We start from the raw sequence: 13,215 nt of genomic DNA on the forward strand, positions 1-13,215 counted from the left end.
ACGTCACAAGTTCGAAGAAGAACGTCTCTGTTTTCTTTTCCCGATAGGTTTTTCTCTTTTTTCTCTTTGTTTCGTTGTATGTGTTTCAATTTTAAATGGTGTGTATACATATACACACACAGATGCGTGGATATATTTGCCAGCAGCGACTCTATAGTTCTTTGCCATGGATGCCGCCTTTTTGTTTTGCACATTTATCTTTTTCGCTCGTCTTTCATCCGACTGTTGGCCTATATTCCCTTCGATTTAACATTTCTTCTCCGACTGTAGTTGTCGTTGCGCGCTTCTTGCATTGACTGATTGCGCAGCTCCCGGAATTCAATAATTCCTGGTGTCTTTTCTCCTTTTGTTATGCACTTTCGGTGTTTGTAGGCTGTTTCCTTTTTTTTCTCTCTCTCTCCCCTCCGGCAAGGAATGTGTTTGCCATTATTTTGGCCCAAAAGAAATCACGCACTCGAAAAAAGATTGCGGGAGTGGTTGCGCTGTTGTTGTTGTTGCCCAGGGCCTGGGATTCGGCGAACTTGACGCTCCCGTTCGAATAAAGAAAAGAAAAAGAAAAAAAGCACTCGCTTGACAGGATACATAGTTCTATTTCTGTTCGCCGCATCTCATTCGTCAAATCCTCGGGACTGACACATTAAGCAAACTGTCGTCTGCTAATATACAACCTACTTGTCCAGAAGCCCTCACTCCCTCCGGCCCTTGCCCGTGCTTTTGTGTGCGCATCAACAAGCCCGGCCTTTTTTCCCAATCTGTTTATTCTAGGCCACTGAACATACGTAATTTATAATAGGCGAACGCAAAAAGCGATTCATAAAAATGAATGCGATTTGACTACTTTATACATGACACACACTCAGCCACTTGTACACCTGGATGGTTCGACCATGGTGATCTCAACTATGCACGACCTGCTACGGACGATACGCAATTGGTTTTGAAACGAATCCCGCGACTTCCGGCTGGATTATCAGGCGATTAATGATGACTGCATTCTGTTCCATCCAGTGAATAGGATCTATACAGATGGCTTGCGTCATCATCATCCATGAGGCTAGTAGATGTCTAAACGACGAGTGCTTAGTTCGGTCGGTTATTGTTGCGAGTTATTATTGCGATGTGTGACGTAAACGTGAAAACCCTGACCCCTATACATGTTGGACGGCGAATCCATCGGCCCGGAATGGTCGCCTTTCCTGCACGGAAATGTTATTGGAGCGTATAGATATAATATACAGTATGTATTATATGTGTGTGCTGGAGGTTATGTGTATATCTATCTAGCCGTATAGATACACACATAGGAAGATGGGGAGCCCATTGTAATCGCTGGACATTAGCCGGAGATATAATAGCCGTTGGCCATTGTAATGGGGATGGTCCAAAAGACAGACAAAGAGTGGGTTGAGTTGGGGATCTATTGTAAATGCGCTAGCGAATCCATTCAGCGAATCTATAGCCAAGGAATCTGATGGCAATGAATAAACAACTGGGGCACACGCCGCACTGACGCTAGAGAATAAGGATCGACGTTTCCTTCGTCGCCGAGCTCCTTCTATTTTTCCACGCAAAACGGCCCGGACAGACATTGAAGTTGAAAAAGTTCTTTAAAAGATAAAACGGTGGAAATTTTTTTAAAAGATTACAATTGGTTCCAGTTAACCGTGCGCTGTGTACAACCAGGCCATTTGGAGTTTTCCGAGCTACTATGTGTGTGTACAGCATAGTACAGCGATGATGTAATAGCAGCGACGCAGTTGGCTGCTGATGTCTATACCGCGTTGCATCTTTTGGCTTTCTCTTTTCATCAAGGCAGTCTGTCGTTATCTTTTTGATGACGTTGATGCCTGACACGTACTTGTGTGTGCAGCAAAAGGAGCGTTTTCTTTCTTTATCTCTCCGGCTCCTTTTCTTTTCCTTGTTGTTGGTTCCATCAGTTTCCATGTCTGGCATTTCCTTAAAGTTCCAGGAGTTCCGCTATCGTGACTGCCAACGTCCGCCTCTTTGATTTTATCAGTTTCTTTTTTATCCTTTTTACTGGAAGCAAAGTAATAACCTACACGTGTAATTTTTTTGACTGGCTGCTGAGACTTAAAGGCTCTAGGAGCAAAGTCGGGAGCGATGGCGTACGGGTTATTGCGGCGCTGGTACTACATATGCCGGCCCAAGTTGGGTCGTACATGCGTAGATCGGAAAATTGATGGAAAAGGTCAGTTCCTGAAAAGATCTAGCTGAGGGAAACGAAAAAAAAACTTTATGGATGGCGGATTTTTTCCAAGTAATTTCCCTGTTGGGCAGACTCCCAAGAAGTTGAACCGAACCAACTGGCGTCATCGCCTTCCTTAGGGACCAGTTACAACAAATGATTATTGCTAAAATATCAAGTTCTTATTGCGGAATAGTTGACTATTTTCCCTCCTTTTTTTTATTTTGATTTATTTTTCTTTTTGCCGGAGGTTGGAGGAGATCAATAAAAAGGCGGAGTCCGGGGCTCTGAAATGGACCGTTTTCATATAACAAAGGCCGAACGAGCGGCCAAACGGGGACGGACGCGGCCCAGTTCCATATAGATATAGAGCAGCAAAGTCGTTAGATGTAGACAACTAGCAATCAAGAAGTTGCAGGTCCGCACAGCATCTGTAATTCGATCACGAACGTCGTCCATCCGTCGCCATTCTTTCATTTCATTGGATGCAATGACATTTTCTGTTTGTCTCTTGTTGGCCTCCTTTTTCTCGTCGGCGACTCGGCCTCATTCACAAGATTAGATTTTCAAGTTTTGTTATCGAAACTGAAAGTCGAACTCTTTAACTTGAATCAGCATGCTTTTGATGGATTAGTAAATTACTACTGAAATAGCTGGAAAGACTAATGGTTTCTATTCGGCATTATCATATCGTTCAAGGGGGAACTTTTTAATAGTTTGCCGAGAAATGACGCAAGTGAACCTTGGAAAAGATGTACGATATTAGGCAGCGCACTCTGTGAAAAAGCCAAAAAGGATACGGTATTTGAGCAACTTTAAAAAGGGAAGGAATCGACTTGAAATAGCCGAATTGTAATATACTCAAAATAACTGAAACGACGAAAGGAAGCAACGAGGTTAATTTCTTTTGCAACACATTTTTAACAAGCTGTTTCCTATATACTTTTTTCGCGCGAACGACCGGAATAGGCCTCGTTATATACATCTGGAAAGGAATGAAAAAGTTGGAACGTATTAAAAAGACTGATGGCTTTTCGCTCTCTCATTTGGACTAGTGAAAATTGGACAAAAGGCAAAGCCAATAGAAACTGATGACCTAAATTGATGGCCAGTCGCTTTTTTCCCACTTTATTTATTTATTTTATTTTATTTTATTTTTTTTTTATATTTGTGTCTTTGGCGGCTATTTCCGTTTCCTTCTCCTCTTTTTTTTCTCTCTCTTTTGGCTTGGTTGTTTTGTTGCGTTTTCAGTTGGTCGATTAGCAGTGTAGCATTGAGTTGTAGCCTGTATATATATACTTACTCGCCGCCCTACCAGAGCCAGTCGCATAGGCTAATGACAGAACCCTGTACAGCCCGTCTCGTCCATATAGATTCTGGGCGGTTATAGATGCTGGGGGAAAGACCACAAGACTCGTTATACCAGCAAGGGCGGGGAAGCTATCGGAGCGCTGGATGGGAGGCAATCAAGCGCGGCGTGCGGCCAATCGTCTATGTAATCCAGCAGACAAGAAAATCGTCACAGTCTCCGGCGCACCCATGTTAGAACTTCATATTTTCGCGATGGCGACGCCGTTACGATGCGTAGAGTTTTTCTTCTTTTTCTTTTATCGAGAGGCGCAATGGATGGCATACCCCTGAGGTCCGATCATCTCTGCGAATTGGCTCCGGCTGCGGTTAAACATATACGCACGCATTCCGTCGTCTATATACATTACATCCACAAGGAATATAGTATCAAACTGGATGCGGATGCCGGATTCTTTTATTTCATACTGCTTATAGGCTGTAACATTTGGTATCGCTCTCCGCCATCAAAAGACGAAAACTATCAAAAACAAAAAAGTTGCATCCAGCAGCCATGGGAGGGACTCGCGAAGACAAAAAAGCGACAGAGATCGACGGAGCGATGGTCGGATTGTGACGTCACGGCAGTGGCTGGCTGCTGGGTCGTCAGCCCTGTCATTGGCGATGAAATCGATGGCTCTTATTTATGGCTCTCTCTCTCTCTCTCTCTCTCTCTCTAGCGCTGCGGCTGCTGCCTTTTATTTTGTATTTTCGTGATTTGTTATGTGAATATCAACCGTGGATAAGCCTCTATTCAGTGTATGCATTATAGATAGAGGGCGAGAGAAAAGGAAAAAAAAAGGGAAAGATAGTACAGAGGAGAAAAAGGAAAGGAGACAAGATTAAAGAAGTGAAGTGGATGTCGGAAAAGCTGGTCGAATGTATATATCTCTTGTGCGGATCAACCCCTGCTTCGATATACGTTGCCTATTATAATCGCGGTTTACACTGCACTTGAAATTGCAAATGCGGGGGGGGGGGGGGGATTCGTGCGTGAACTTGTTTCATCTGAAACATTCTCGACTGTACATAAAGAGATAGAAAATGTTGCTGGGAGTGGGCAATTTCCGAATTGGATTGAAACCGTCAGCGGACACCGGTCTGCAAGAAAATCAAATAGCACTTTCCCCCCTTCCCAGCAGCAGTCCGATCTAGTCCTCTTCCGGAAGTTAAACATTTGAAAAGGCTTGCGACCCCGATAAACCTTGGCAATTCCTTACGGTAGTACACGTACAGTAACTCGGGGAGTCTAAACAGTCGCAGTCTAAGCCAAACAAAAATAACGTCGCCCAGTGTACAGAACGAGATTCAAAGATCAAAGTTGAATCGGCGATGAGTTTCGCCTCCGTTACCCCCCAACCCAGCCACCGTCCGTTCTTTGTTATCGCGCCGGTTCATCAGCTTCCATTCTTATTAAAAAAAGAAAAGCGATGTAGCAAAAGTAAATGGTTTTATTTAGTGCTGCTGCGATTTGACGGTTTGTGTCTAGTAGCGACAACAGGAAAAATGGAGAGAGATGACACTCGGAACTCTTTGAGAGTGCTGACATATCTTGATTATACGCCGACTCCGCCTAAGATGAGAACTATATAGATTTCTATTCCAAACAATCTCTCGTAATAATAATATAAAAGAGAGCGAGAGAGGAAGAAAACGACAAGAGAGCGAAAAGTCCAATGATGATATCTCCGAGAATGCGACTGTGAATATATCTCCTATCCAAAGAGGTCTAGACGCAAAATCATTTGACTTGAGACGGAGGGGAAAGCGCCAGCCAGTCACGAACTCGCACTCTTGCGTAACAAGAGCTAGGCTCCCGTCCTGCATGTGCTCGTGTCGCTGGACTCTGTGCGAGTCTAGTTATTGATGGTCGAATCCGAAATGGAGGAAACGGGTCGACACACACACACACACATAAGTCAAGTGGCACAATCAATCTATACACTGCTGCTAATAGTTGCAGACTCTTCTGTGCACTCGGTGGCGATCTATTTTTGCACTCGTGACGTGTTTCCTTTTTTTTTCGGTGGTGGTGGTGGGGGGGGAGAACAGTTTCGTTCACGTGTACTCAACGCCGCTCTCACGCGCGTATTGATTTATTTTTGTTTCAGATTGCAAAGAGTCGGATTGTGTTTAGACAAAGCTGCAAAGAGTCTCTATAGACGGTGGCAAACCAAACAACAATAGTTTTGAACCTGTGGCAAACGAAATGGTTCGTCGCATGACGTATCACGGCCATCTTATAAGTACCCAGACACATGTTTACTTGCTGTAGGGGCCGGCTCTCTCTATACACACGTAAACCACGTTCGATTGATTTTCCAGAACCACTTGACAGATCGAGAAAACAAAAGAGCTTTGCGTGTTAGAAATAAGGAGCCGATGTTTTTTTATGGGCGCGGTCGGTTGATTTTGTTGCCATCTAAACTTATCGCTGAAATTTCGGTGGGCGGCTGCGAAAATAAAGAAATGGAATGAGTCACAACACCAACCTAACACTCCCACTAGCAAAGCAAAAAAAAAAAAAGATGAAATAAAAATCTAAAATTTGAAGCTAAAAACGAAATTGGATATTCCAAAAGGGGTGGACAGAAAAGTCGGTCACGGACTATGGGAACGTGCATGTCGCGTTTCTTTTTGGGCATGTGCCCATCCTCGTAGGCGTAGAATAAAACCGTAAAAGTCGGGTAGTTTTCGTGGGATTCAACTGTTTCATTCGGCTCATGAATGAAAACTAAGCGATACGCAATAGAAATACTGAATTTACGCTGGGATACTCTTGTAGACCCCAATTGGTGGGACCCTAAAAATAGGAGAAAACGGAAATTGAAAGCCGAAAGTGTTGCCACGTACGACCACGCCTACGTCCGGTTTATAAATAAACCATTTCTTTATGGATGGTGAAATTCTTGGAGAAAATAAAAATCCCATCATCGGACTGGCCACCGCTCTAGCGTTTCCCGTACCTGTATTTATCCGATGTGAAAAATGCGGAAAAATGTTGTTCAATACCCTAGAAAGGCCTTTGCTGTTGGAGTCCTAGTCGATCCATCTTCGCTAGTCTTTTCGTGTCATCTTCGGCACTTTGAAAATCGTTTAGATTTGGCTGGGTCAAGATCTTGAAATTATTTTCGATTTTTTCTTTCTCTTTTATCCTATGCGGCATGATGCTGAATGTATCGGCAAAACGTGACAGCCTGAACTATGATCTATATAGGTTAGTCTGTAGAAGTAGGTCTCGCCATTACTCATCGTATCATCCATATATCCTTATATTGGGGATTTGCGAAAAGGGCGGAGAAAAGGACGAATTGAAAATAAAATGATTTATGAATAGCTGAGATTAAAAAAAAAAAAAGACAATGTATTTTTATTTCTTTTTTTTTCCCCAAAAATAATATACTAAAGTTCATTTTCATTTGATTCTGATTGATGCAGTTGAAACTCCGCCCGACCGGCCGGCTCAATGTCCAGGTGCGACACTTCCGCGAAGGCGATGGTAAGCCTTTTCAATTGATTAATGTATTCTAACATCCGGCCGGGCTCCTCCCTGCACGTTTGTCGTGGTAGTAATTTGATCGAATTTGATCGTGTAGCAAACTTTTTGCGGATGAAACTCCCATTTTTATCAATTATGTAGGATATAACATTGACCGAAGTCGACCGAAGTAGCGCCATAGTGTAGCCTTCGCTTGTACATTATCTATGAACTCGTTGCTGTGTGCCTATCTGAAAATGCCTAATAAATGAAATCATGTATCAAGGTCGCGTGTTGGACGGCGACGACTTCAGTCTGGGCGGTGGCGGGATCACGCGCCGTCGCGGAGCCATCAAACATCACAAAGTCCACGAGGTCAAGGGTCACAAATTCGTTGCCAAATTCTTCCGCCAGCCGACCTTTTGTGCCTTTTGTCGCGATTTCCTGCGGTACGTATTTCTTGACATATTTCACCGTGATTTCATCTGCTCTTATGGGCACATTCATTCAATAAACGATTAAACATCGCGAGGTTTCATCAGTTACGTTCAAATTTCGCGATTGTCTTTGATGGTTTATCGTCGTCAACGCATGAATAATCGACGAATGATGCAGTGCACACAAATATGACGAATAGTTTTAATATTCTTAACGATTTGCGGTCGATTCAAACGGGTTCACGACGGGGCCCATGCAGAAAACGGGCGCGGGCTTGCGTCCGGATCCGCGTGATGAATCGTTCGCTTATTGGACACGCACCGATGACGAACGATCATGTGTGCGCCTTTGCCTTCAGATTGAGTCTCTTCTTGTTGTGTCTATGACCTTTTTATGTTCTTTTCTTTCACGCTTCTCTTCAATCAAATTATTTTCTTATTTTTTGTTTGTTTGGAATCTATTGTAGGGGATTCGGCAAGCAGGGTACCAGTGTCAGAGTGAGTAACTTTTCCTTCCGTCTTACACTATATTGGATTTGCCTTTTCATCATTTTGTCTCTCGCAGCTGTCGCATTATTTCGTCACTTGTATTCCGAAAACTTAGGGGAGCTATAGAGACGAGCTAGGCGCAATATTAACGAGAACAGTAGAACTGCATGAAGTCTGGGGGCCGTTCCGGTTCACGAATTAAATGCGCACATTCAAACTGATATTATACTGCAGTCCAAACGGTTTAAAGCAGAGAGAAATGAAGACCCTCAACAAAAAAGTTCTGTTGAGACCCTCCATACTTGCTGTTAATATTATAGATTGTTATGTTGAATTAGTTAGGAGAATGATCTGAAATAGCTAACTAAAGACTTTGTGTGTTTTGTCACAGGGAAAGCTGCTGGAGTAATCTAGTGTCCATCCCCACTTGATTCATTTCGTGCCAACTAGTGAAAGGCGTGACGAATTCAAATTTAGCTGCTGCGTGCTGTCTGCAAGCAAGCAATGCAATTGGCTGTCGCTAGGTGGCGCTAGTCAATCTTTTCAAGTGGCGCTAGTCAATCAAATTCGGCCATTTTGATCCTTGACGCAGCAGAACTGGAGTGCCGTTCGTGACGTTTCCCAAAATGAAAAGGTATGGAGAGAGAGGAGCCTGGAGAGAATAGCCTAGTTGGCTTGATTATTGATCTTGTGTGTGTACGACAAGAAGATTTGATGGGCCAAAGTATTGTGCTCAAAGATGAGACGAGCACTTAGCGAAATGACTTTGGTTTTTACTTTCCCGCTAGCCAAATCATTTGGCTGATGGATAAACATGTTGCCAGGGGGTTTTCTGTCTCTATTCACCTGCGTTGCTATTCTTAAAATCCTACAGTAGCGCTCAGCAGTTTGAAGTAGGAGTTTTGGCGTTTGTAATTATTTTTTGGGCATTTGATTAATTTCTTGTCCATTTGATTAGCTTTTAGTCCACAATGATTTGAAACTCTGCCACTGACGTCAATACGAGTCAAGAATTTTTGCATTTTGATTGGGGACGGCTACATCGCGTATTATTATTTCAAATTTCATGTGCAATATTCGTATTCTCAGGCATATTTTTTTTGTCTAGTTGTCAAAAGAACTAGTGGATCCGTTTATTAGCGGTAGGAATTTTTTGTATTCCTTTTAAATAAGTACAAATTCATTTGACATTTTTTAAATTTTTTTATCCGGGTAACTGCTAGTCCACTCTTGATTTGAAACCTTGTCATTGACGTCCATACGAGTTAAGATCTTGATTGGTAAATAGAATAATATTTGCTTCAAATCAAATATACCGACTGAACCATGGCGTGATAGATTTCTCTTTCGTCTAGGTGCTTTCCTTTTCCCCATCACATCAACTGGTGACTTGAGAATAATTTATGTTCAATCAATTCCAGGTCATCGACTATTGGTGGTGGCTGAATGCGATCGAATTCGACTGCCTATAGCCTCTTACCAACGGTATGTTTTCATTTGGTTAACTTATTTGAATTTTAAGATTGTGTGACAATAATCCTGTTACTATTGTCGATTATAGATTTTAACTCTTTCTCCTCATTCTATTTCAGATTTTCTCACAGCAGATTCCACATAGCGACAGGGTAAAAGAAAAGGAAAAAATTCCCGCATTGGAACTTTTCAACAGAAATGGTATGTTCGTTTTTGTTTTGTTTAGTTTTTTTCAATTTTTACTGGGTGGTTCAGGTTGTGCAGGAGTTAACTGTTACGGTCGTTGTGCTTAGTTGTGTTTTTGTTTTTTTGTTTTTCGCTATGATGGTTGAAACCAAGGGAACAGAACATGGCAGCTGATTCTTTCTATTCACTGCAGCGCATATTTTATTTCAATGGATTTTTCTTGGTGACTTGCGGTCATCGAATTGAATGCAACGCACGTTAATTTTTTTAAAGTACAAGGGCAGTCTAGGAAGTAGGAAGATGATTTGAATAGTTGACAGATTTTAAATTTTCTAGTATGTGCTGGGCTACCGAATGAAGTTGTTGACATTTACATATCGATAACATTTCAACTGTTTCCAGTTCCTGTCACAGGTTTATTAGATTCGCAGTCTGTTTCGTTTGACGTTTCTGTTCTAACCTTAACAAATGTACTAGAAACCCGAGAATTCGAAGGAATTAACGAAGCATGCGTCGTTACCTTGTCAGGAGTATTGCTGATGTTTCCTGCAGTTTGCTTTGCGTCTGACTATATTATTGCCATATATTATCGCTCTGGATCAACAGAATTTGAGAGCGCACCAGTGCACAAACACGGAATGCAATTCCAGGCAAATTTGAACGTAAAATCTGAAACGAGAATATTCAATTGAATCCTGAAAATTACAGCGAGTGTTTTACCGCAACGCAAGGCTCTTGATCCTGAAATTATTTTAGTGGTGAATTCTGAATTCAGAGTTTCAGACAACAATGGAAATGGAGAATTCGGGAAGGAATCGATCTATTTATCATGACTCAAATATTACAAGTTATTACAAGTCTTTGAGGTAATAATTAGATCGCATTGCCCAGTTTCGTTTTTTTTTTAAATCTTTGCTTTAGAAAATTTAATCTTTAAATATTTATTTCTTTAGAATTTCTTTATAATTGCATGGTGCATGCAATCTCATGGAACTGTTACGGGAAAATGAAATCTTGGATTGTTGTCTATAACTAACTTAGAGCTGACTGGTTATTTACACAGGACTTTTAATCTGGTGCATTTTTAAAATGTCGATTAAAAGTTAAATTGTAGGCGAATTCAATTTTATTCATTTTTCTGTGTAATAAGTAATAACTTTTCAGCATCAATTAACCTTGAACATTTATGATGGGTGATTCATCTTGATTGATACTCACGCAATAAATCTGTTACCAATTTTGCACTGATATTTAAGTACCAAGGGTAACAGTTGTTTCTTTCAAGGTTAGACAGTGAGAGGGTTGCCTTGCCGTTATTTCTTACGTAGCATACTTATGTAAGTTGGACGGGATCGGCAAAAGAGATTTGAGACATAGAAAGTTTGTTTTTTCATTGTTGCGTGAAAGTTCTTTTATGTGCGCTGCACCCCCCCTTGAATAGTTGTTTCCCTAAATTAACATTCTCAGTTTGAATTTTTTTAACATTTCGTTGAGGAAACTCAGAAACACGGTTGTTTGCTGATCCAGACTCATTTTGACAGGTTATAAAAATATCTTATTCAAGGTATTTATTTTTACTTGGGTTCAAACCTGAATGCTGGTTCGCCTGATACACCTAAAGTTACTTTTTTTTTTTAAACTTGCCGATTAATTTTCATTTCAGCGAAGAAACATTCATGAATCCTTGAAATTTAAAATCGTTGATTTTTTAATTGAATTTAAAGACAGGTGAAGTTAATTGAATTAATGTAGTGAAATAGTAAGGAAACATTTAATCATGGAAATAATACGCTGTTCAATATTAATCCTAACGTTAATAAAATTTCATTTCAAAAGATGCCACTAGCATTGAAAAAAATCGATTGAAATAGGGAAATCTTACTCGAATTCTCTTTGAAGGATGACCTACTTGATGTACTTTCTAATAAAAGTGAAGTTGCAAGGTGATCCAATATTTAAATTACTGCGTTGGTACCAATTCATTTGAATGGTGAGATATTAGTATTGCTATGGGCATCGATATACAGTTGAACGACTTGCGACACTGACCGACATTTGAACCCGTCGAGTTTGCGTTTGCTGTTAACAACAATGAAACCTGTGCAAGAAAATATTTCGCCTGTACAGACACCTGGAATGTTATGGGCACGCAAAAATATTACACTAGTGAATTTCAATAGTACTAAAAAGGGGAAAACATTTTTAAAGTTTATTTTATTGCAGACTCATCATACGTTAAAATATGTGTGAATTGCCACAGAGATTTATGTAACATTTTTGCATGAAAGTCCTTGTGGTCATTCCTCAGACAACAATTCGAGAAAGTTATTGACGGCCAAATTCGGAAAACGATTAATAGTTCCCAATGCATTGATATTTCGTTTTTCATACGATCTAATACTGGCCCATATGTTCCCATCTAGATTTGCGGTTTTACCTTCACCTTCTTTTTACCTGTAGCTCCACCCTCATATTGCTGTTGGTTGTCAAAGTTCTCTCATTTTTCGTATAAAATCGTGGACGATTCGTTGGAAAGAATCAGTTATCCAGCTGTTTCAAACAAGTCAACTACTGCTCCAACATGAAGGTAAAAATCGTAACCACTATTGCATATTTTACAAGCTGAATATTTTATATTGCTTAAATTAATTTTATTTTTTTAAATTAAATTCCAGTTCTTTATCCTGATTGCCTTTATTGCGTTCGCTGCTGCCGATTCCTACAAGGCTGCTGAATACGAGGCTCCCAAGTACGAACCCCCTAAATACGAGGCCCCTAAATACGAAGAAGTGACATACGTAAGTTTGAATTCAAATAAATGACTCAAATGACAAAAATTAATTTGCAACCATTGAATTACATTTTCAGGCCCCTCAACCCTACAGCTTCGGATACGACGTCCAGGATAAAGAATCTTACAATGACTTTGAGCACAACGAGAAATCTGACTACAACGTAGTCAGCGGAACTTACCGCGTTGTTCTCCCCGACAGCCGCATCCAGATCGTCACCTACAAGGCTGACGCCAACGGATACACCGCTGATGTGAAATACGAAGGGGAAGCCAAGTACCCCGAGTACGCTGAGCTCCAATCCAAAACTGGTGCTTCCTACTCCGCTCCATCCTACAAGGCTCCCGAATACAAACAACCGGCCTACGTCGCCCCCGCTTACACCGCGCCATCCTACAAGGAGCCAGAGTACAAAGCCCCAGCCTACAACGCCCCTGCTGTCTACCCTAAATATTAATCCGCATTGTCAGTTGCTTTATCTTAATTCTGAGTTTATTATTTAATAAAGTTTTCAAACGTGCACGCGTCATTTAAATAAGCTTATGCAATTTTCGATTTAAAAAAAGACTCAAATGATGTCTTTCACCGGAAAATAAGTTTTATAATACAACCGAGATTCACTTTTTTATTTCTCAATATTCTGTCTTGTTTGTAATAAACAAATGATCTTAGAAATCTGCAATGTAGACGCAGAGGTAAGCTAGCCAAACTCGACCTCCTAGTGCTGAACATACAGTAGCTGTTTTAATAACCGGGAAGTAGGTAATGCGACTGTCGAAAGCCGAAGTGGTCAATTTATTATTCAAC

General features: G+C 41.0%; 3 protein-coding genes across 4 annotated transcripts in view; 2 read left to right on the forward strand and 1 right to left on the reverse strand.

The window, feature by feature from the left end:
* Nucleotides 1-8,072, forward strand: part of LOC124313732 (putative protein kinase C delta type homolog) — a 33,983-nt gene extending 25,911 nt beyond the window's left edge. Inside the window, exons 2-5 of the mRNA XM_046778544.1 lie at nucleotides 6,992-7,052; nucleotides 7,318-7,480; nucleotides 7,936-7,966; nucleotides 8,034-8,072. Coding sequence (XP_046634500.1) covers nucleotides 6,992-7,052; nucleotides 7,318-7,480; nucleotides 7,936-7,966; nucleotides 8,034-8,072 — 294 coding nt within the window. The remainder of the gene's footprint in view (nucleotides 1-6,991; nucleotides 7,053-7,317; nucleotides 7,481-7,935; nucleotides 7,967-8,033) is intronic.
* The window catches only part of LOC124312826 (exportin-1-like), a 639,300-nt gene that overhangs the window by 479,906 nt on the left and 146,179 nt on the right, over nucleotides 1-13,215 (reverse strand). The gene's annotated exons all lie outside the window — the stretch shown is intronic.
* LOC124313424 (cuticle protein 21-like) lies at nucleotides 8,347-12,928 on the forward strand. Of its 2 annotated transcripts, none has more exons than XM_046778345.1 (6): nucleotides 8,347-8,591; nucleotides 9,379-9,442; nucleotides 9,550-9,631; nucleotides 12,040-12,203; nucleotides 12,292-12,414; nucleotides 12,485-12,928. In XM_046778345.1, exons 4-6 carry the CDS (start codon nucleotides 12,198-12,200, stop codon nucleotides 12,863-12,865), a joined length of 510 nt encoding a protein of 169 aa, XP_046634301.1. In that variant the 5' UTR covers nucleotides 8,347-8,591; nucleotides 9,379-9,442; nucleotides 9,550-9,631; nucleotides 12,040-12,197; the 3' UTR covers nucleotides 12,866-12,928. The 2 variants fall into 2 exon arrangements, with proteins under 2 accessions (XP_046634301.1, XP_046634302.1); XM_046778346.1 differs by having other exon boundaries at nucleotides 12,077-12,203.

The sequence above is a fragment of the Daphnia pulicaria genome, chromosome 9 (assembly GCF_021234035.1).
Source record: "Daphnia pulicaria isolate SC F1-1A chromosome 9, SC_F0-13Bv2, whole genome shotgun sequence".
Classification (NCBI taxonomy): domain Eukaryota; kingdom Metazoa; phylum Arthropoda; class Branchiopoda; order Diplostraca; family Daphniidae; genus Daphnia; species Daphnia pulicaria.